This window comes from Thunnus maccoyii, chromosome 6 (assembly GCF_910596095.1).
Source record: "Thunnus maccoyii chromosome 6, fThuMac1.1, whole genome shotgun sequence".
Classification (NCBI taxonomy): Eukaryota; Metazoa; Chordata; class Actinopteri; order Scombriformes; family Scombridae; genus Thunnus; species Thunnus maccoyii.
In genome coordinates this window covers 23,769,310-23,793,200 of record NC_056538.1, presented here as the reverse complement: position 1 = coordinate 23,793,200, position 23,891 = coordinate 23,769,310, and the positions used below count along the sequence as shown (strand labels likewise).

The following is a 23,891-nucleotide window of genomic DNA, read 5'->3' as shown; positions in this document are numbered from 1 at the left end:
GGTCCCTTAGCAACAGAAATCTGAAGCCAGAGGAGGACTTCCCGTGTCAGTCAAAGTGCAATCACAGAAGGCGGTAGCTGTTATGAGAGGTAATGTTTTAAGAACAAGATGCTTAGTTTTATACATATCCTAACCTTCAAATCTGTCCCTTGTTGTCATTCTTATGTCCACCATGAGTCTTTCAGCACAGCCACCGAACAGCAGACAAGAAAAGGAGCTTTGCAGGGATATGTATGTTTAAAAGCACTGCCTATATTTTCCTAATTGGAGGAACCTAAAAGCACCCTCTGCCAATACAGCCACACTGCCTGCTTTCTCTGGGAAAATCTAACATCTAGAAAAGGCTTCAGGAGGTTTATTTGATTAATTCCAAACAGCTGCTTAATTGCTGCAGCGTTGTGTTCCATTAGGGCATGATGAGCAGCACAGAGTCGGGCTTTAGAGGAGTGAAAAATAAAGCAGATATCCTGGTCAAAAGATCCCTTTCATTGTACTAATGATATCTCAGTCTGAAGGCATCTGCCCAGTGGGAGAAAAAGATAGTTTGAGCGCATCTGTAGAAGCAAAAAACAGCTGCTGTGTTTTATATTCCCATATAATCATTATCAATACTGAAGAAAGGACGCTGATTGATTAACCAAGCTGTCACTAATATCTAGATTAGCAAATGAGCGTTGTGACACTTGATGGCTTCTCCTTGATCTACAGTGGCTTGGATTGTACCCACTTTGGACAAAACTGTCCGCCAATGAATGTAAATGTCAATCAGTTTAGATAATATCTAAATAAAATTCATTAAAAATGGGTTAACTTGTTGTTTTTGGATATAAGAGTCTAACTCTCGTCCACTGGCTATACTATTAGCTCTGCAGTTAAATATGCATGGAAGATAATGCTGTACTACATTACTATACAATGTAACTCCACATATTTTGGGACACACACACAAAAAAAAGACAGTTATGATGGTTAAATGCTTAAAAGTTAATTGGAAGTTATCCATCTCTGCAGGTGGGACATGTGGCTCCTTTAAGGACACTGAAGTCACAAAAGAAAAATGAGCAGTCGGTTCAGCAGGGACTTTATCAACAGTAATGGCCCATATTGAAATAAATCTCTGGAGCAGGAGTGTAGCATTGATGCTTAACAAGCCCTGTCGAGAGACGGCTTTGCATATATTGAGCAGCATTGTGGGAGCTTTTGAGGCACCGCTTCAGTATTTGGAAAGAACAGGGTTCCACGCTACATCCAAACACACATGTATGCTTCTCCTGGAAAAAAAACAAACAAAAAAAACTGGTTTTCACTCGCAACCCGGCTAATAATTAATACCATCTCAACAGCAAAGCAGCCTCTAAGTATACTCATAAAAGCTTATTAGCCCCATGTATCAGCATGCTCCAATTGTTTATTTGAAGTGGATTTCTGGAGTGTCACTGCCTTTCAGGCCCTCCTCCAGCACTCGCTCTCACTCAACTTGAGTGACAACGACGCTTGTTGCGGCCCGGGGCAGAGGGCAGGAATCACTAAGTGAGGGCTGAAATGAAAAGACCAGCTATTGTATGGTTGGCACGGGGTAAAACGCCAGAGCAACTGCAAGCAGGGGTTGACTTCATAAGCAAGAGCCCTTTTAGTTCCCACTGTGAGCAGCACATCAGCGATCCCGGGCAGCCAGCCGCCAAAGCCTGAAACCGAGCGCCAGCCCCCAGCCGGTTCCCCAGCGCCCGCGCCTTGATCTACAATTACCACCCGTCACTTGCCATTCCATTGAAGAAAAAAGGCAGTTTAATGCATAAAGGGATAAATGGGAGAACAATTACATTTCTAAATCATGCTTAAAAGAGTCACAGAGGAGAGTTACAAGTGGAGGAGAGGTCTGCTTATTTGGAAGGGGGGGAAAAAAAAAAAGATCCACAGACCCCCCCCGTGTGTTAAGAAGCTTCAATATATTGAGATATTTAACCTTGAGTGCTTCAGTAATGCCTATAAATATCCATGCCAGAGGATCTCTGTTGAGTCAGATGGAACATATACGGTACAAAAAGAAACTTTGATTTTTATGACAAAAAACAGACTACAGAATGACAACAATGAAAAACAGAAGTATGACAAAACACATCTTGAAGAGAGAAACAACAAAACACTTCAACTCATTGTTGTTTTTTTTCCCTCCCTTGCTCAGCACTGCTTTCCTCCTCTCAGCATCCTTTGGGTCTCTGTGTCGAGATTCCATGTTGAAAAGAGAGCGATATCAAAGCAGACTATAAACAATGCATGACAAGTGCATTGCATCCTGTAGTTGAGCCTATAGTGATGGGCCATCCTGCTGCCTTCAGGCACCAAAGGAAAAAAAAAACAAAAACAAAAATAGGAGCCATCAAGGTGCACTGATGAAAAAAGTATGAAGAAAAAATGGCAACTACACTTAAGAAATCAAGGATCTTGTGCTTTCTGTTAAATATCTAAAACAACTGAAGAAGCTTTGCAGTACTTCCAAACATTCAAATTTGCAGCAGCTCTTTGACTGATTGGTTGATGTTGACAACACTGCGGGGATGCCTGGCCTGTGCAGGATGGGGGGGTTGTTAGAGAGAGGTTGGGAGGGAGTAAAGAGCTGGAGGGGAGGGGGTGCGGTAAAGAGGATTACGAGGGGCCAGCAATGAGGGGTCTATTGTTAGAGCCTGAGAAAGTGTGCAGGAAGAGTGGCACACACTCTGGAAACCAACCTGAAACTCTGGCCTTCCTGATGAATAACAGGAAACTCTGAGATACAGGTCTGCACAATAATGCACAATCCTCGCTCGTAAGCACTGAACTCAGGGCTCTAGCTTAAGGACCTCCCGTCGTCCCGGAAGAAAATCTGGAAGGATGTAAATTAATTTTGGGACAAATTTGGGATGACTTGAAAAGAAAAAACGCGTGTTGACAGAGCAGAAGTTAATAGCAGCAACTCAACATGAGCAAATCCGAATAAAAGTGCTTTGGCTCGGTCTAAGTGGCCCAGAGTGAGCCCCGGTGTAGTCGTTAACCGCCGGGCCCTCAGTAACACGTCGACCAGGCCGTCTGACTTCAGCCCTGGCTGGTTCATCAAGGACTGTCCCTGCACCAGCTCTGCCATCATAGCTAGCCGTTAGCTGTTAGCTGGATTAGCTCGCACTTCTAGCTGTGCTGAAGTTAACCACTGATGATAGACGGGCACCATTATGTCCGTAGCCTACATGAATTATGGCTGTTGAAGTTTTTTTTAGCTGTGTACAGTAGTGTCACGAATTGATAAACAACTATGCATAGCTACGATGTTGTTGAATTAAAACATTTACAGAGAGAAAATTAAACCATCCTGATGAAATGAATAAAATAAAATGAATTTTATGTAACGGATAATGATTTACATACAACACAGCCATTGTGTTTCTTTTTCCTAATGATAGACAGTTGACTTCATGAACAAAAATAATTTTAGTGTTGAGTTTTGACTTTCACATGTTTTACTGTTCGTTGACACTGAATGTACTGGAGGTCACACCCATCATGGCCACGTGACCACGCCCACCCCCAACTTCCCTGACTCAAATTTCACCCCGTTCTCATCTGGTCAGCCTACATGGGAGCAACGTAGTATTTGAGTGAACTGTCTGTTTAACATAATTTTGACAAGAGCAATTGCCTGTTGGAGAGCTTCCATTTTTCAGAGGCTGCGTTTGGCAGGCCGAGATGACAGAGTGTTGCTCATCTGGGAAAAAGCTGGGCAGGAGGATGTTGCTATGAGGCAAAACCCACCACGTCTGTAAATGCAATTATCAAAAAGACCTTGGGTTGGGGGCTATGAACGATGAATACATGCGGCTATTAAAGTGCTATGAATCTGTGACAGAAGAGAACCCACTTCTGTTGTCGTTACACATCAAAAGACCCTGAAAACCTATTTTCTGAATCGGCTTCTTACTATGAGTGATGGACTCCATAATGAGAACAACTGTTTTGGCTATTTCACATGAGAGATTTCTGTCTGTGCAATTTTTTTCTTATGCTATTCTCACTGGTTGGAAGTGGGCGCGCACCAATCAAGAGTTAGCAACCCTTGAACTAAAATGTGATGTCATTCTTTGCAGTTGTTGCTCATATTCTCAGATCATTATCAATCTCAGTCCTGATTAAGAAGACTAGCTGAGTTTGTATTTTAATAATAATAAAAATTATAAAAAAAACTGTATTCATACGGCACTTTTTAAAAACAAAGTTACTATTAAAACATTTTAGTACTACAATTAAGCAGTAAAATCAGACAATTAAAATAAAATGCAATAAAACAGAATAAAATACCCTCTTATATGAATAAAAATAATAGTAATAAAAAATAAAAACAATAAAACAGATAAGACATGCTGGAAATAAAACAGTGTTGTATGGATTAAATAAAGGCCTTTATAAAAAAGATAAGCTTTGAGAAGTGATTTAAAAGATGTCACTGATTCTGCAAGCCTCAAATCTTCAAGCGTGGAGTTATACAATACCCAACAGTGTTGTTTTTTCCCCAAAACTTTAACTTGATGTTGCTTAATCATGAAGATTCACGAAAAAGAGAAAAACTGAAGGGTTGTAACCATGTTTTAAGGATAAAAAAAAATTGATTTATAATAGTAATAAGGCCGTTTCATGTGCTTTTTCCACCTCTGCCTTTCATAGAAAACATCCATCGAACAGAGTATCATCAGCAGCAGGAAAACACATTGATAGCAAAAATACAAGGAAACCTGACCCAGTTTCCTCGTCCTACTCTTTTGTGCTGGTGGGAAGAGGACACTGCTGTGGGGGTGGAGTCTATAAAAAAAAACAACATAACAAAATGGTGTGACTGCACAAGTGTGTGTCCAAGCCCCTCAGGTTGATAATAAATCTTCGTAATGATCCTGTCCACACTTAGGTGTATGTTCCCGCTCCATGTTGCAGCTTTTGACCATTAAACTTTTACTGTATTTACTTTCAAAAATGTCACCACAGTCCAGCAAATCCCTGTTAGGTAGCTGCTAAAAAAAATTCCTGGAGCTACATTACATCCTTTGAAATTCTTTCAACAGCCAAGGAAACAGCTGCAGTTGAACAGTGTTGACTAAGCTAGCATACTGCAGTAATTATTTCAGTCCTCATGCTGGCATCCTCCTACAGCTGCTCACACTTCACCACTGGCAAACACAAAAGCAGGCCCGGGATGTTGGTTGGAGCCTCGCTCTTGTTTCTCGTCTCTCACTCCCCCATGTTAACTTTGTGCCAAGTACACAAACTGTACCACTAAACCCCAAAACCACCAGCATATTTCCCTCTGGCATCTATCTACAGTATATAAACAGGCCATGACTGGAACAGATTTCCATCATTTAGATAGAGAAGTGTCATCTATGTGACTAAGCACGGGAAGCAGTAGTGAGTGTTATTGTACAGGCATAAATAGGCCTACTGCACAAAATCAGAAGTTACATTCATAACCGCAGCATGGGGGTATCAAAGCGGAGTCTGAATGAACATCAAAAGCATGTTAATCTCAGGAATTTTACATGGAATATTATGACACGTAATGGCTGCAATTTCAAGATCAAAGATGGTGCAGATCATTGAAAATGCACCATTTCCTTCCTGCTTTATATCGCTGTTTTTCAGCTAAGAAAAAAAAAAAGAAAAAGGAAAGGGTGAAGGGTTTTGTTCGACTCCTCTGGCCTGTGGGTGATATTGTAAGCTGGAATCATCAAGGAAGAGGATGCTGCCTAATTAAAATTTGATTCTAGGACAGCAGGTTTGGCTTTCAAGGCCAAAATAACTCAAGGGTCTCACAACGGAAGAGGAGCTGAATGGATAAAGGGGGAGCGAAGCGAGGGATGGTTGTAAAGCAAGAAATAATAGAGTTGAAAGCTTTGCCTATTCAGCTGAGCTGCAATGAGATAAGACCAAACAGTAGACCACACCTGCACGAACAAGTGTGTTTTACAGAGATGCTTGTGTGTTTTTTTTTCTATTTCAGACAAAGGACTTGAAATATTTAGTGTATCTTTTAACAGCACATTTCCATTTCGTCAAGACTCATGGCACTACTGCGATGCCAGAAGACCCGCTTCAAAACGGTCACGCTCGAGAAACGCCGGCATATTATTAGTTAATATTCCAGAGCAGCGTGTGGTGCGCCCATTTCTCCAAACTGCCAACTAATCGGCTGCAAAAGACATGCAATCTGTTATCTCTATCCATGAACTTACATAAACCACTCAGCTTTCCACGGAAATATTCAGAGCTTTGAGGCCACGCCAGATATTTAACTTGGCTCCGCTTTCAGTTCCTGAGAGTGGATAGAGGAGGGACATGTTAAAGGTAGGCTGGAAAAAAAAAAGAAAGAAAATGTACAGTTTTTGTTACAATTCCCCACTTTTATTCTTAAGGCATTATATATTGTTATGTGCTTGAAACTGACAAATGCCAGTTCTGCCTTGTGGGAAAGGCTGTTTATTTGAAAAAAAAAAAAAAGGCCACCAATAATAAGCTTTTAGCATGAGTGATGTCAAATGCAGCTTTGATATTTTTGTGATTATGCTCTGATGCCAGTAATTAGAGAGGGTAATTACAGTACACATTATAAACATACTGTATCTCCACCTCACTGGCAGGTCTTTACACAGATTTCTTACCACAACAGAGTAAAGAGGATTCCTCGCGCTCCCTCGCTCTCTTTAACTTAAAAGAAGTGCAACTGAGGAAACGCAGAGTTTCATAAAATACCTGTGAGAATTTTCACAGCCTCGGAGAATGCTCTGGTTAATGTCGTCCTGTCGACGTTTTTCTTTTTCTAAATGTATTTTTGGACAGGTTTTCTATCTGCAGTACATCTCTACCGCTCAGAGAGCGAACACCTGGAGCAACAAAGCGGCGAAGGGAAGCAATGAAGTGATGAAGATGCCTTTGTTTCTCGGGGGGTTCGGCCACACGGTGAACTCTGCGGACGTGGAGAGAAAATGATTCCACATGTAGGCTTTTCAACTACAATGAGCTACTCTTTGCACAGAGAGAAAGAAGCGCGGATCACAACGGTGCCTTTTGGTGCGGGTCAGCCTTCTCACCTTTCTCACTCAACCTGGTTTCATTCATACCAGAAAAACCTGCAGTCATATTTTCATTTGCAATAATTCTTTAGCTTTATTCCCCCCTTCAAGTCTTGTTAAAAAAACAAAAAAAAAAACATACTACATACCTCTGGCTCATGCTACTGACCATAATTATATGATGAAAAGAGAGAAGGGGAATAGGTACAGGACTTGGCAGAAACACTGACATTCCTTATGCAAAACCTTCATCAGCAGCTTTTTTTCTGCTTCAGTTCATCAGCTTTGTTTCTGTAGGACACAAACAGTTGGCTATTGATGCAGCTACACTAAAAGATACTTAATTATGCTGGTATATATTGACCTTTAGAAAAAAAAAAGCAGACTCGCTGACCACAACACAGACTGGGGTTGTCAGAGCGGAACCGGCTACCTTTGGACTTAAAAAGCACACCTGCTGCTTCCAAAACCAGCAGCGCTGTCAAATGAGCAGGTGGCGAGTGACATACTGGTGAGCTGTGCAGCAGAGGGAGGGTTAAGTATTTCGTCTGTGTTTACTCACTCCCTGCACTCGCACGGTCTCCTGACTCAATTTAACACCTCACAGGCTACAAGTCACATCAGCAGGAACGGTCACATGCCTTCTGCAAGTTCATTTCCTTTGGAGAAAGTAACTTTCAAGGACATCAGCCTCAACTCTTGTTCATGTGTAGGATAATTTGAAAAATCTGTTGTGTTCATACAGCAACAACTATGGAATTATACAAAATGATAAGAATATTTTTGGTTAGAGAGCTTATTTGGATGAAAAGACAATGCAAACTATTTTTTTTAGGATCATCAAATCATCAATAAGGTAGAAGACTGCAGTGACTAGAATTTTGTCTGCATGGAAATATAGTTTCTACAAGATATAGTTGAAAACACTGCTGTATTGTGAATGTTTTACAGCCATCTTCAGGGAATGGTTCTTAAGCTTTGACCTTTAACTGTACAGTGAACAATGCAGGTCCTATGTGGTTGTCTATCTCTTGACATGCTATTTTAAATAGGTATCCAGAAGACTGAAAGTAAAAAAAAAAAAAAAGTGAGTCACAGTCAGGCCCGGCGCCAGAGAAAACGAATTGGACGGGCAGTGGAAGTGGCCATTACGTAATTTTTACAGATCAAAATTGTAAGTAAAGCCTTGGAGTGGGCAATAATATAAAAATTCAATACAACATTAAGAGGTGCTCTTAATTGATTTGCAACTTTGCCATCAATCTTCCAATACAACCTAAATACCATATTAAGCTACACCCATATTTGTTTGGCAAAATCTCTGACAAGTTGATATAATCTCACCCAACCGTAGCTAAACTGGTTTCCGTCATCATATTCACATGATGAAGTTTTACAGTTTAAGCACACAGAGGCTAACACCAACTCGCTAAAGGCGGCAAATACACCATCCTTCCATTAAGGTTCCTGAAAGAGCATTAATAAATACAGGAATGTCACTCTGATAAAAGCTTGTAGCCTGTAGGAAAGTTCTGCTGCTTTAGACTGTAGAAGGTCATACTCGTTCTTGGGAATTTTAACTCTGATTCGTCTCAGATTTCTCAATTTCACAGTCTTCCTCAATGGATGGAGTTAACTCAGTGTTGTGCAAAAAAGCTAGTAAGTTGACCATGAGTCAGGACCTTTCTGTAAAACCCCTGCTGCTTGTGTTTGGGTGGGCACAGCAACCAGGCCGAGAGCCCAACAAATAATGTCAGGACCTGGCATGCAAAATGCTTTACAATGCCGGCATGATGCTATGTTTCCATAGTAAGCGGACTCAAAGCTGGGCACAATGGAAGTTGGACCAACTTCAAAATGTTCATGTAAGACTATGTTCACATTACAGTGGCATTATGTACTCTGAGCCCAGAAAAACAGAGAGGAAGACAAGCGCTACCACTTCTAAAAACGACTACCGCATTAGACTGACCACAGCAATTACCCTGTAGGAAAACAATTTAGTGAGCAACAGTTCTGAAGTCCATAATTTGATGTTGCATCCAATGAATCTTCTCAAGATAAGAGCCCCGTGACTGCGTCCGTTATCTCTCCCTCCGCTGTCCTCTGAGAAAACAGCACCAATCTTCGTGTGTCTCAACACTGAGTGAACAATGTCCAGGACAAGAAAGAAGCCGTCCACAACTCTGTGTGCGCCAGTAATCTCTCTTTGAGGACCCGCCGTCTCTAATTGCCCGGACACTTGTGTCCGAGGGCTGCTCTCATTCCTCAGTGAAAAGATGAGACCTCTCGTGCTCCTTACAACAGGCTTAAGCTGATAAACCCTTTCATTCAACATGGCCGTGGGATCGGTGCTCCATGCAAACAGATTGGGTTAAAAAAAGCCCAATCAAAACAGCGATTAGCCTCCAACACAGAGGCAGAGCTAAGCCACAGCACAGCCTCAGCAGGGGGTCCACTCTCTCAACCCACAAAAAGTGTCTGATGATGTGTGTGAGCCTTTTCTCACTTGAACACGTTCCTAAGTGCAAAAACACGAGCTGGAATATGTCTGGAATGCATGCAGTGTGGTTTTTATTGGACAAAGATGTAGCGCAGTTGATTTGAAAATGGGACGTGACAGCTGAAGAAATGCACGGACTCAAAAGACAGAAAAACACTCCAGTCTCACAGCCAGCATGGATCCAAGGCTACTTCTTCACTCAGAGGGTGTTCAATGAGAATCTCTCTCTCCCTCCCTCCCTCCCTCTGATGATCGGCATCTCTCATGATACACTTTTTTCCCCATTGTGGTAGTGGTACCTTGCCTGCATGAATCTTTCCTCCAATGTTTCCCCCAGTTACAGGCAGCAACATTGCCAGTACCTCCATATGGGCTACCATCAGTGCATGCTCTGGTCTATTGCTGTTGTACATTATACAGAATCCATGTGGTTTCTCTGCTGCAAGGTCAGGTGAAGTTCTGTACTTGTTTACTTGACTTGTGGCTGAAGTGAGCTAACAACCTTACACTGTACACTACATTCTGTATCCCTGTTATAAAAAAGTAGGCTTTGTTTAGAGGAGATTTTATTACACAGCCTCAAAGCTTTAAGTTGGGCAGAAATACATTTTGGATGACCTTATTTTTATTACAAAAACAAACAGACATGTGCATGGTGTTTCGGAGTTTGAAAAGATGATATGTATTTAAAGCTGCACTAATCAATATTTTTATATTAATAACAGGCTAAATGACTATGTGGAATATGAAAGATGTCATTTGTAGTGATAAACCCACAGAGAATTATCACCCGACTATAGTTCCCCTCAGCTCTGTGGAGCTTTTCAGCATCTTTGAATTCATTGTTTTGGTTTTTTGGGCCTGAAACTTTACCGTTTTGGTTCAGGCTCTCATGAGCATTGTTTCCAGATGCAGGCAGTCGTTTTTTAGTGAAAAAGTAAGCTACTAGCCCGGCACCAAACGACAGACAGACAAAGTTAGCAACCAGCTGGTGAACAAAGTGGAGTATTTAGCAGCTAAAGAGAAACATATTTAGCTGGGGGAGACCAAAACAGAGCTAAGAGAGGAAATAGAGTTTAAGAGTTTTAACAAAGTTTGAATCTCGACAAGCTCAAGACACTGCGGTAGATCTGACCCAAGAACACTGAGATGAATGAATTGAAAGCAGCACATAGAGGGCACCAATTTCCTGGATTAAAACTAATGCAATCAGAACAATTTAAAAGTTGCTATAATCACATCACAATTCCACACATAGTGGCTTTAAAATCACATCACTATGCAGGTAAACCATTCTTCACTTGTATAACCCAAAAAAAGAACCTTATCGTTTCCCCCACCAAAGTCTTTCAATGGCAGAAAATATTAACCAGCAGGCTGAAAAATAAGCCCAACTTCTTGTTGTTAATGTAATGTAACTGACAATACAACAGTATGAATCAATTTATGGCCAACACTGCTGCACCATTATTTGTTTTCCAGATTAGCTTGCCCACCAGTGACCTTGAGTAATGGCTCACAAATGTATTCTAAAGAGTCATGTGACATGGGTGTGCACACACACACGCCATGACAGATACCAACTGGGGAAATCAACATATCCATTTTTCCAACTAGATATAAATATGCAATTATGTGGGAAGCGTGTTGTTGCAGTGGTGTCAAATAGCGCAGGCACAGTAAACTCAGTGAACCTGCCTGCAGACGATTTTGGACATTTAGATTAATAATCAAGATAGAATCACAATAAATGATCCAAATTCAAGTATGCATGTTTGTGTGCAATCTCCTGGAGGAGATGGAGCTGGGTGTGCCTGGAAATGATTCCAAGTGGCTCTCTGGTTATTACAGAAATAATGAGCAAACTACAGGCCATGAGATCTGCTTCAGCCAGACTCCCCTACATTTTTCTCCACTTTCTCTTAACGCAACATGCAGACTCTGCAAGGACGGCATATAAATTAGCGACAGAATTCTTGAGTCTCGTTGAGTTGCTGAGCTCCGATAAAAAGCACGTTTGAAGATGCTTACTTATGCTTCTTCATTCTTCCTGCAACTGTTAAAACTCTTAACTTGCTACCATGCTATGCCATTAAAACTGACTGAAAGAGCTGATTCAATTTTATGGAAAAGATTCTTCTGGGAAGCTGTCAGCGGTGCCATCTGACCTTATTAGACATATGATATATCCTCAGCTGCCTCATTATCCTGCTGGAGATTAACAGCTCACTGTAAATGTTACATCTGTGTAGGAGCAAAACGAGGATCAACAATCAGTAAGAAGGAACTAATCTGAATTATGTGGGGTCAGTGATGTCAAAAAAGAACATCCAATTTTTTTTAATACATATATGGACTCCCTGAAACAGTGAGAAACAAAAAAAAAAAACGCATGAACCAGCAAGTAAAAATTAAGAAGAAGATCGGGTTACATGGCCCGATATCCCAGTGGAGACAGGGCGTTCAAGTGCAAGCTTCTTTCTGTCAAAAGACGGTGACTGGGTGCTATTTTGGGATTTTAATATTGTTCGGTTTCCTCTGGTGCTCATGATAACACAAGTAAGAAAGCCCAGAACATCTTCTTCAGTCTGTCGCTGTGCGAAAGGGTTTGGCGAGTGCGTGACTGCACGCACACACTGACAGGCTGTCATCCGATGTCACTGCTTCACTTTTTAGGAAATAAGCTTCTTTGCTTTCTTGCAAGAAATAGTCTGACTCATAAAAATCAGTAAAACCACAAAGTATTGTTTTTGCACTTTGGTTTTTAGTATGGATTAAAGTAACAAGATATAAACGTGTTAATTGCAGAGTTTTAGAGTTGCTGGTTGGCAGATTTTGTTACCTTTGAACAGCAGGCTAGCTGTTTCCCCCTGTTTCCAGTCTTTGTGCTAAGCTAACTGGCTGCTATTGGTAGATTAATATTTACCTCAGCATCTTATATCCATCTTTGTAACTCCTAGAAGATGTGGACTGGATGCTGCTCTGTCCTCATGTAACATTTGGAGGCCCACAAAGCCCAGCAGAGCAGAGAGAAACATCTTCTCCATCCACATACTCTCTGTCTTTATACACACACTGAACTACCGGTTTACCCTCACATCACTGCACAGTTAATGTACGCAATCCAAGCGTGTTATAGCAGTAAAAAAAAAAAGATGTTTTAATCTGTGTTATGACCAAAGTCAAAGGAAAAGTCAAATGACTTATGCAACATTACAAAAAACAGCCTTGCGCCCTTTTTCCTCACTTTGTCAAAGCGCATGCTTGTCAGTCGCTGGATAAAAATCCTTTCGCCACATGCAACAGCTAAACTGTAGGCAAGACAGCGGGGCCGGTGCCAGTGTGCCATGCTGCACGCTGAGACAGTGGGTCTCTTTGTATGGCGAGCTTCTTTTCAGACAGGAGCAAGAGCTGCAGGAGCACTTAGACGCGGATGAAAACACCACAGCAAGGGGGGGGGGGGGGGGGGGGAGGTTTACAGCTTGCATATATACAGACAACAGTGCATCCATCCAGTGGGAGCGGCATGGTCACATGGAAGGGAAAGGGTTATCGTCCAAGGGGAAACTTGTCACGCCAGAAATGTTCATGCTATGAATAAATTTCCATCAAAATCAATGCGGCCACTCACTGATAGAGCGGATATCCTGGAGGAGATAGGTTTCAACGATGTCAGATGAGAATTTGAAGTAAGTGTAGAGAGTCCCAAGCATGTGTCAGTCATTATGTCCCTTTTCATTTAGCTTAAGAAATATGATCGACGGTGATGATGGGGGGGGGCGGGAGGACTGGGCAATCACAAAGAGCCAACATTCAATCTAGGAGATAACAAAAGGAGGACGAAAGACAGCTCTGGATGGCAGGATGCCCCTGGGGCGGCTGTGCTGTTATTATGTTGGAGAGGGCTGCTGAGCTGCGGTGTGGGGCAATTAGAGACCGGAGGATTGACTGGGGGAGGGTCCAGGCACAACAACCCGACCATGAAGTGTTCTCAGTTCAGAGGAAAGCAGGAACACACCTCCTGGATACGGCAGCAGTAGCATGAAAAAAAAAATAAAAAAAGAAAGAAAAAACATAGCAGATGATGGTGGATTTATGAATTGAAATAACAACCATCCGCTTATTTCCGTGGAAAGAAGCTTGGTCTAAGCTGCTTTCCTGTCATCAGTAGAATCCAAAAATTAATATCAAGCCACTGCATGCCGAACTTTATGATGAGCTGGTTTGGATGATTTGACTTGTATGTGACAATTACGCTGGTTTGGGGATAATTTACGCAAGCGGATGAATCATCTGTTGTTCTCATCCAGAGCTACTGCAGACACTGCGGTGAACACATTAGCCATGTCTATTATCTTTAACGTCACTCCGCTTCGGAAAGTCCTGGCTGAAAACCACAAGGAGTCCAGGAGCGGTCCAGCTGGAGAACATGGGGACAAAGAGGAGAAGTCAATCCCAGAGTATCGTTTCAGTGGTTGGTGGACTGCAGACAGAGGTCGCAGCCTTACAGCTATTGTGTGTTGTCGTTTAACGGGTAGATAATGGAAGTAAAAACAGATCGGGTTGCAAGAGGGGATGGGTTTTTAACAAGACACACAGCACGACTGTTCCATCAACTCTCACTTGAGTAACTTAAGCTACTGAACTTCACTTCGGATGAGATCTCCTTTGTGGCTTCTCATAATATTACAGATCTCCAAGTAAAGAGGACACAATGGGCGGTGAAATGGGACAGTAACACAAGCTTGGTGGTTGTGAGATGTAACAGTTGGCATTGCCAAGTATCCTGATCCGTCACAAACACACACTGTTTCCATGCCCTCTGGCCCTGAACGGCTTCTGTGGAGCAGGTGTCTACACACATTCTTTACATAAGCTCTTGTCAAACATGGCGCACAGCAACAAGACCTCGCAGCTGCAGAACAATAGTCACGTTAAACTAAGGCGCTGCAGCCAGGCATACACGCCTAGACCCAGACTCAAGGTAACAGCTTCCACAAGGTCAACTTACAAAACTTTAGACAAAACCAAACATGTTGTTCTTAAACAGTAGCCATGATCCATTTGCAGTTGCTTTTAAATTATGCTACATTACAGTTTTATAGGAGTTCATCAACAGCACACAAATATTGTGTTGAAGTGATCCATATTCATAAGCAGCGTTACAGCTAATAAGCTGAAACAAAATAAAAATCCAATAAAATCCAATAAATTATTGAAAAAAACATACCTTGAGCACAAACTGCAGAGAGGCAAACTGTGATTAAAATACCTTTCTGAAACACTCCTTGTGTTTTGCTCTATGTAATGAAGAAGTCGTGATATAAAATTTAATCAAGACATCTAAAATGTAATTACTGTGTGGATACAGGTATTGTGCAAACATTTAGTCTCCACTGCCGAAATCCAAAGCTAAGGAAAGTCTCCAAGTGGTTTTGAAGACCCTGTTGGGAGAATAAGAAGGCCCCTATGGGTTTAGTGTGAATTTAGATTAACCATTACAAACTTTAAAGATGAAAGATATCAGTAGTCCGTATTCTTGTTACTGGTAAATATGCACTAAAAAAATGTTTTAGGCTTTTGAAATGTTGGCACGTTGATAGATAATCATGAAATAAACAAACGGGCATACACTGGTGGCAATTTTAAACATTTCTGGGGCGGTTAATAGTGTGTTGTTTTTTTTTTACTTTGTCCTCAGATGCCTCTAAAGCTCACTAATTAACTAGTTTACTTTACCTTCCTTACGAAACACAATTCCTCAACTATTCAAACAATGTGAAACTTTAACTGTCGTTTCAAGGTTTCACTGGTCATTTAATCTGCCAGGGTCAAATGCCTTGAAGTGAGGATTAGCTCATTTTCTATTTAGTCTCAGAGCCAATTTCATATTAGGCTAGTTACTAAACCCTTCGTACTTTGATCAGAGTAAAGAATCTACAAAAAAGTGCCACTTTACAGTACAGCTTTATGTTCTGCTTGTTGTTGGCGTTAGTTTTCTTCTGCATATATAATCGTTAATTAACTTTCCTAAGGTTGAGCTGCTGTCTTTTGATTTCACACATAATGCACATAAGAACTAAGTTTTCTGTCCTTCTGATATCATACATCATGTTTGTTCCCATAAGCTGCAGCGCAGGCTGGCTGAGCAGAAACTGGTGAGCAATACATCCTCTCCGAATCCTACAATTAACTCTAAAGCTCTCATTTACAGATGTTCCACATCACAGTAGCCTCAAAAATGTGAAATTTTGTTGATGTTATTAGCCCGCACTGTGAGAGTGAACACAACAAAGGAGAAGACATCCAACGCTACAGGCCCACAAAAACCAAATGCAACGGAAAGATCAAGAACAGAGAATTGCCACCTGCGGATAAAACAGTTCAGGCCCTTTTCAAGCCTTTTCTGCTGACACGGGGCAAGGAGAGCTGAGATGCATGATGGGCAGGCTGCACTGCAGTTTTCAGGAGATCAGTGACATATTGATGAAAGGCGTCCTTAGCCCCTCTCTTGCACCCTTTAGCCCCTGGCTGTGAGCCGAGGGAGCGGGCGTCCTGCCTCTGGGGGTCGGCTACAGAGCAGAGCTGCTAACCAGGAGGAGTTGAACAAGAGGCCTTTCTCTCGGTGCGATGTGATCCTCACCCCCCGTCTGACAGCACCGACTGCAGGGACAGCTCTGGCAACATCTCAGCTTGTCCTCCCTCTTTGGTCAAGTTGGGTTTTTGCATCGAGTTGGCCAAGGCTTTAATTGATTTACATGGAACTCTCTCACTCCTGCTGCACAAGTCCATGTAAGGCAGTGCCAGCGAGCCAAGACCGCCAGACAGCTGGCCATCGCTGAACAACAAACAGACGTCCACTCACTGAGAGCGTGCTAGTCGAGGGTCCCCCAAGGCACACACTAGAGGATAGACTGCATGCTATTCAGAAACTGCTCTGACTCCTTAGCCTGTCTGGCTTTAAGCAAGACACCACCTTAAGAATGGAAAATATCAAAGAAGAGAGACTATTGACATTTTTCCACAGCAAAATCTTCTATTTTAAATAAAGCATGCACACAAGAAAATAACCAAATCAAGTCCATCTGCAATGAAATAACAAGACAGATTAAAACTTTTCAGTATATTCATGTTGGTTTTAAAACTACCATTGAACTACATAACAGTTTTCACCTCCTTCAAGGATGGATTGAATCAAGATTGTCCAGGATTTGCAGTTAACTACACCAGACTTTCCTTTCTCTCTGCATTTAATCGAGAATATTATCCCTTCTTGATTAAATAACAAACATTTCCTGCAACGGGAAGGCCTGGATAACCCCCGAGTAAAAGAAAAGAGGACAGCCTCCAGTGAGAGAGAGAGATAGCCAAGTCAGTATGGGGGCAGAAGAGGAGGAGGAGAGGGGGGTGGGGGGGAGAGGAGGAGGAGGGGAGGAGGTACAGTCAGAGATTCTTAAAGGGGGAGGTGAGGCTCTGAAAGACACGATTGAAGAAAAATTGCATCCTTCGCCAGGAGATGAGCGCTCGCTTGCACTAAGTCAAAAAAGAAGGCTGAGAGGAGGGGCGAGCTGGCCGCTTAGTCTCCGCAGACCCACAACATCAACAGAGCCCTCCACTGGGTCAACATCACTCACCTGTTAGGTCTGTGTGTAGCAAACATAGATCATCTCCAATGACTCTAACAGTCACATCATGACTGTTACAGTCAGACTGTTACAATTACTCAGAGCCAAACTAGAGACATTATGTTATCCGTGTTTTACCACTGGCTAACTTCACACTTCCTGACTTGCAAAATACAATGCCGACACTTGAATTAGACACATCTAATTAAACCAAAAACAAAAAGGAAAATTTGTGCATTTCTGTTCTGACTTGTGTTAAGCAAGTAATTAAAAACAACAATATTCTGAGGAAAATGAAACATTAACAACCTAAATTATGAATAAAAACATTTATTTTCTTGAAGGTGGAGCATTTTATATCAGACCCTGCTATATAATCACCAATCAATTGGACGGGAGAAAGGCTGCAGTGTAAATGAGCGCACATATCCTAGCGTGTATAACTGTAACATGATCATAAAATCTACATGCCAAAATGCATAAATCCCGGCTTAACTAGCAGATGATGAGGGCTAACAACACGCTCTGCACGCTTCAGGAGATGTCACGTTTATAAAATACCGTTACTGCACTAAAGCTGCTGACTGAAACATGATTTTTTTTTCAACTGCTGCATTATAACAAGAGAATAGGCCGAAAGGTTGGATGAAGCCCAAACTGAACCGAAACTGCAGGCCTCTGCAAAAACAGGAGATACACAAAACTGCATCGCCCTATTCTCGTAAAAGCAGAGAAAGCCAAAAAGACTGCCAGTAAGAGCCTGAACAATGCTCATGTCGATGCCACAGATATTTTTCCACAAACACAATAACGCTGCACTGTGGTGATGGATGTGCTCCGCCCCAGACAACAACAAGACACCCCCACCCCCCCACCACCCCGTCACATCCGAGACTCATTCACGCCTGGGCTTCATTATGGAGTGTAACGGAAATCATCATTGGCAATCTGAGAGAATTTACAAGACAATGATTCAGCCTAAGTCAAGCCTCACCTACACAAAGAACAGTTTGTGTGTGTTGGCTAAATGAGAAAAGACTCAGAGACAGGATGTATACATGATGAAATACAGATAAAATATAGATACGGCTACACAATGGTTTTATACACATATAAAAAGTTAGATTGTTTTTGTCACACACTGTTCTTTCTTATATTATTTTCTAAAAGGGATGTTTTCCTTTAAAAATAGTGAATCAGGCCTCGTCTTCTGAAGCAAGATGTCAAAATCCTCTTTATCATCTTTAGCACAATTTTAAAGTTACAACAGCATTTTGTCTGGTAATTGATACTGGGCAAATATATCGGAGCATATAGTAGATTTGTTTAGACCTCATGACTTTGTAAATGTTTTAGCTGCAAATCACATTTAGATCCACAAACAGAGAACGAGACGAACAACACAACACTGACATCCTGCATGTAACATTGTCCTCCTTTCTATTGTTTTCAAAGATTAAGCTTCATTTTTGCAGCTGTAAGTAAATATGAAGGGAACTTCCACTACATATAATTACAATTTGTCATTAAAAATAGCAATTTATCCACAAAATGTTCACCCAAAAACACATGAATCAAAATGCTGTAATTTATAAAATCTGTAAGAAGACAAATGCTCCAGTTTAGAAATTATTTAACTGTTTAAAATAGAGAATAATCTTAATTTTTATGTCTTAGTCACACCAAAAGGCTCATATTTATACCAAGATCCTCAAAAAAAAAAAAAATAGAAAAGCAAATTCAAGCTGCCTCCTATTTTACAAAAAAATTAAAATATTACTTCATAAGTGAGACAAATAGAAGTGGACAGCTAGAAATGCTCCGAACCTTGAACAATAACAATGACAGTACCGTGATGTGACACCATGAGGAAATGATGGAAAGCTACAGATGAGATGATGGCAAAACAACAGGCCTGTACTGGGCAGCTACACATGTAGCAACCTGAATAATATGATAATGCCCAGCTGAAATATGAGTCTAAATGTATTCCCAGAAGTAAAATATCAGCCTCTGGACAGACAAAAGGAAATTAAATCTTTCTTTTTGTCTGTTTCTCCTCCTTTTAATAACTTGTGAATGTCTGGCCTACTACATTTAGATTATCTTGATAAAAACTGATCAAAGGGTTAAATGGTTCCTGTAAGAGATATTATCCAAAGGCTGGGACTTGATTACATATTACAAAAAAATCTGATTTCCTGGATTATTACTGTCATCTTAACTATGACTGGGCAATTCACATGTCCTTTTTGTTTTTACTAAGTTAACAGTTTTTCTTAACAACTGGCTCCATTAAATTTCATTGTGTGTATCATATTACATACAGTTATGTGTGTCATCAACTAGTTTAACTTGGTTTCTAAAGACAGACAATTTAAGATGACAAATGTTCAGTTGGCAAGATTCAGAATTGAGGGAATCTGAGTAAAAAAAAGAGGTTAATGATGTTAGAAAACCAATTTCCTGACCCAAATTAAACCATATACACCTGTGCACTGAGAGAAGACGCACAAATGGCCACATATAAGGTTCTTGTGGTGATTTCCAGCCCACTAAAGCAGAGAAAAGCGTCTTCAGAGAATATGCACTGATTTGGCAGCACCTATACTCCTCTTCACCCATTACCACAGCCCATCTTACCTTTTTGTGTCTGTCTTTGAAAGGTAACGCAGGCCATGGCATCTCCTGCAAAAAGTCGTGCCAGTGTTTCTGGTCCTGATCAGACGAGATGAAGACGATTTCCAAATTGTCTTTATGTTCAGACGCCTTTTTGAACCTGCTGTAAAACTCGCACAGGCTGGCGTTGAACTGCTTGCACGGGGCGTTCAGGCTGCATCCGAAGAAGAGCCCGACCAGGGACAGCTTGGCGCCCAGCGACTGCACGTCCACCTCGGCTTTCTCGCTGTTGACGAGCCGCTCCCCGAGTAGACTCACCAGAAACTCCGACATCGCAGCGTACAGTCCTCGAACACACAATGTTACCCTCAACCGAGGCTGCTGTACATGTAACCGCTATGTTCAGGCGACACCCAGCACTTCCTCCACCTCCAATTTGAGGTTTTAGGTGAACTCCCAGCCCCTGCGAGGCGTTGCGGTCTGTGTTTCACCGCTGCTCGTCCTCCGGTGTGAGCGCTGTGCAGGAATGCGCTCCGCTTAAATCCCCCTGACTGCAACGGCGGTTGCGCTCTTTTCCCCCAACAAAGCTTACACTTTCATCGTGACATCTGGTTATTTTAATTAAAAGAGGATACTGTAACACTGTGTCCTGTGGATTTTCAATGCGCTAAGAATAGAGAATGCAGCTGGACTACTTTAATGTCTGACTTTATAGATCTTATATGCTCAAAATTGCCTAATTTTCTGATTTGAAAGCAGCTGGGTTGCAGGTTTGACCTCAAAATTACATTATGTTAAATCCTCGGGAATTGGTTCATTTAATAAGGTTCATTACAAAACTCTAAAAGAAATTCTTCAAATATCAAAAAAGATAAGCCTGGTGTAAAATTACAGCCTATTCACGTGGATGTGCTGCCACCTAGTTTCCACAGAGGAAAATGTGACAAAATGTTCAACATCAAGTTTTGCTTTATTTAAGTGCTACTGCAAGGCAACATCAGTAAACACGGTCACAATTTTTAAAAAAAAATCCCAACATATTCTTATAATCAACTAGTGTGCTAGATTACATTTGAAGAAATGTATCAACTGAAATTACCACTCAGGATTGAGTGATTGCATATAAAGCATAACAAGACACACGTGTTTAATGAATTACATCCATTCTGTGATCATCCTGCACATATTCCAGTACACATATAGCTGTGGATTACAAAGGACGGTCATTGTTAGGGTTGTAAACTCACACAGTTGCTGATTTGTTTCATATTACAGTGGAAGATGAACCTTCTGCATCCTTATCAATATTCAGTATTCCTTTATTTGAATTGTGATTAATGAGATTTTTTTCATAACAGTGAATAAATCTTGAATGCTTTGTGACTGATGTGCAACGTGCAGGATCTCTCAGTCCTCAGTGAACATCATCTTCACCAGCTCAGCTTTGAAGCATTCATCCTCCACCAACTTCTGAGGCTGAAACGCAGAGATGACACGGATATGACTTTTAACATCGCTGTATCAGAAAATTACCTGACTAGACCAGTCTGACTGTGACAATATAAGAAAAATATGCATTTTTATTTGCAACATTTAATGGGAGACTTATCTTATGCTATTCTATGTTAAACAATAAGCTCTATTTCTAATAAGGGGTCATTCTTACTGTGCCATATCGCAGTAGAGTGGGAACTCCGCTCAGCTTCAGCGTCTTCTTGAACTCATTATTTGGATCCTTCCAGCTGAAGCATGAAAAAGACACGATTAAGCAACCTACATAATGCATAAATGCTGCATACAAGCCTGAAGAGGACTTTCCAACGTGTTACTGTATCTGAAAAGTGTCTGAAACATTTTTATTTGTAGCTGATTAGTTGATCAAGAGAAAAGCAATAAAATTTTAAAAACATTTGGGAATTACAGCTTTTAAAATAAAATATTTGCTTGCATTTATCTGTTTCATCATATAAATTTAGAAGTTTATTGAAATTTACTGGTAATCAGAAAAAATTCACTGAAAACATCACTTTGATGTGTAAAGTTGGTCCAGTTGTTTCTTACTTTAATTAAAAACAACAACAACAAAAAAACAACTCTAACACATCTTGTGCTCTTTCTCATTGAACTTGTACCTGATCAGCTACTTTAGAATCTGTACCACAACTCTTTGGATAAAAGTGTCTGTCAAATGACAAAATGTAGATGTAATTCGTCCAATTTTGCATTTTTTCAACTAAGTGATTTGTTGTGGCCTTAAATTAATAACATTCATATACAGTGAGATACAATGTAAATTGTACAGAAATTACTGTAATATACAGACTTTTCTGTCATAACTAACTATTATGGCCTTAACAAATTGCAAGTTAGCACACAGAGTCAACATGTTATACAAATGTATTGCTGTGATTGTCTGAATAACACAATACCTAAGTAACTGAAAAAATAATCCAACTTTATGAAGATGACATTTTGTGAACTCTCCAAGAAATACTGGATATATATATATATATATTTATATATATATGTGATGATTTACACCATACGTGATCACTCTATGGCTGTCTAGAAATGTCTCAAATTTACAGCTGTACTCACTATAACTGGCTCCGCAATTTCAAATGGGATCCACCTTTATAATGTCATGCTGAAACTATTAGTTGATTAATCTATTAGTTGAACAACAGAACATTTATCAATTGCAATTTTGATGATTGCATAATGTTCTTAATATTCTTTGTAATTCATCAAATATAAGTATGTCAACTATTAAATTAATCAGCAACTATTTTGATAATCAATTCATTGTTTCTAGTCATTTTTTTAAGAAAAAATGTCCAAATTGTCTGATTCCAGCTTCTCAGATATGAATATTTTCTGGTTTCTTTAGTCCCCTATGATAGCAAACTGAATATCTTTGGGTTATGGATTGATAGTCCTGACAAAACAAGACATTTTAGGTTAAATCTTGGGGAGTGATCAATATTTTTCATCATTTTCTGACATTTTAGCGAACAAACCAATTGATTAATCAAGAAACTAATTAACAGATTAATCAATGATAAAAAAAAATCATTAGTTGCAGCCCTACTTCACAAATATTAGAATTACTTGTCTTTCCATTTCATATTTGTTATGAAATCCTTTCTTTGAAAAGTTTTTTTTTTTTTTTGCTGTAATCAGACTGTAAGTTCATATTTTCAAGGACATTACATAGGGCCCTGATAACCTGTGATTGCCATAATTTATAGTAAATATCAACAGATCAATCAGAAATGAAATAACTGTTCAGTGGTGACAGCACATGTCATCTGGGTGACTCAAGGTTTTGATATGGTGAAACAGTTTTCCCTAAAATGTTGTATTAAAGAAGAGTAAAATACTGACTAGGCCCTTTGTCCAACTTGACAGTAGATGAAGACAGAGCCCTCGGGAAGGTGACTCATCTCCCCTCTTACAACCGGCTCAGCTGAGGTGGAAGAAGAGGAACTGTTAGAAAATTACTGACTTACAGTGCACAAAATATGACAATTAAACATTAAGATCTTCAGAAGTAAAACAGTATACCCAATTCAAAACCAGGACAATTAATTAACTTGTTCAGGTTACAGTATGTGACCAAAGGTGTCAATCAAACCTGCTCTAAATGAAGGTAAACGCACACTAACTATTACATATTAGGTATCAGCTGGTAAAAATATCTAGAGTTACCTGTTACACAGTCTGGGCACCAGCTCTTTCCTTGGGCGTCTTTATCACCAGAGAAATAAGCAAAAATGTCCTTTCCTTTTCTCTCAGACACAGCTTTGCAGAATTCATCGTAGCCACGCACACTCACTTCTTCGTACTTCGCCATCGTTCAGTTAAGATCGAGTGAGTGAGGAAATGCACGGACTTGGAGCTATTTGACTGTAAGAAACTAACAAGGTGTTTGCAGATAGAAGTTGTGCTTCTCTCTGAACACTGCAGCTGGTAAAATAAAGCAAAGCAAAACTTGCCAGTAGCACTTCCGGTCTGTGCAAAGGTTCTTAAAGGGACCGTGTAGATGAATTAGTTTATTAA

At 40.5% G+C, this 23,891-nt stretch overlaps 2 protein-coding genes across 2 annotated transcripts in view; both read right to left on the bottom strand.

Moving 5' to 3' along the window:
• Positions 1-20,437, bottom strand: part of nxn (nucleoredoxin) — a 57,895-nt gene extending 37,458 nt beyond the window's left edge. Inside the window, exon 1 of the mRNA XM_042413360.1 lies at positions 19,854-20,437. Coding sequence (XP_042269294.1) covers positions 19,854-20,162 — 309 coding nt within the window. The 5' untranslated portion in view covers positions 20,163-20,437. The remainder of the gene's footprint in view (positions 1-19,853) is intronic.
• A 418-nt stretch (positions 20,438-20,855) lies between these two features.
• txndc17 (thioredoxin domain containing 17) lies at positions 20,856-23,808 on the bottom strand. Its single transcript, XM_042413363.1, has 4 exons — positions 23,541-23,808; positions 23,217-23,298; positions 21,496-21,571; positions 20,856-21,305 (listed from the first exon to the last, which is right to left on the bottom strand). Exons 1-4 carry the CDS (start codon positions 23,683-23,685, stop codon positions 21,237-21,239), a joined length of 372 nt encoding a protein of 123 aa, XP_042269297.1. The 5' UTR covers positions 23,686-23,808; the 3' UTR covers positions 20,856-21,236.
• Between the last annotated feature and the right edge of the window lie 83 nt (positions 23,809-23,891).

Coding starts and splice junctions, on each gene's coding strand:
- txndc17 (XM_042413363.1), bottom strand. CDS start 23,685: ATGGCGAAGTACGAAGAAGTGAGTGTGCGTGGCTACGATGAATTCTGC. Junction 21,572..23,216: donor CAAGTTGGACAAAGGGCCTA/GTCAGTATTTTA, acceptor TTCATGCTTCAG/CTGGAAGGATCCAAATAATG. Junction 21,306..21,495: donor CTCTACTGCGATATGGCACA/GTAAGAATGACC, acceptor TCTGCGTTTCAG/CCTCAGAAGTTGGTGGAGGA.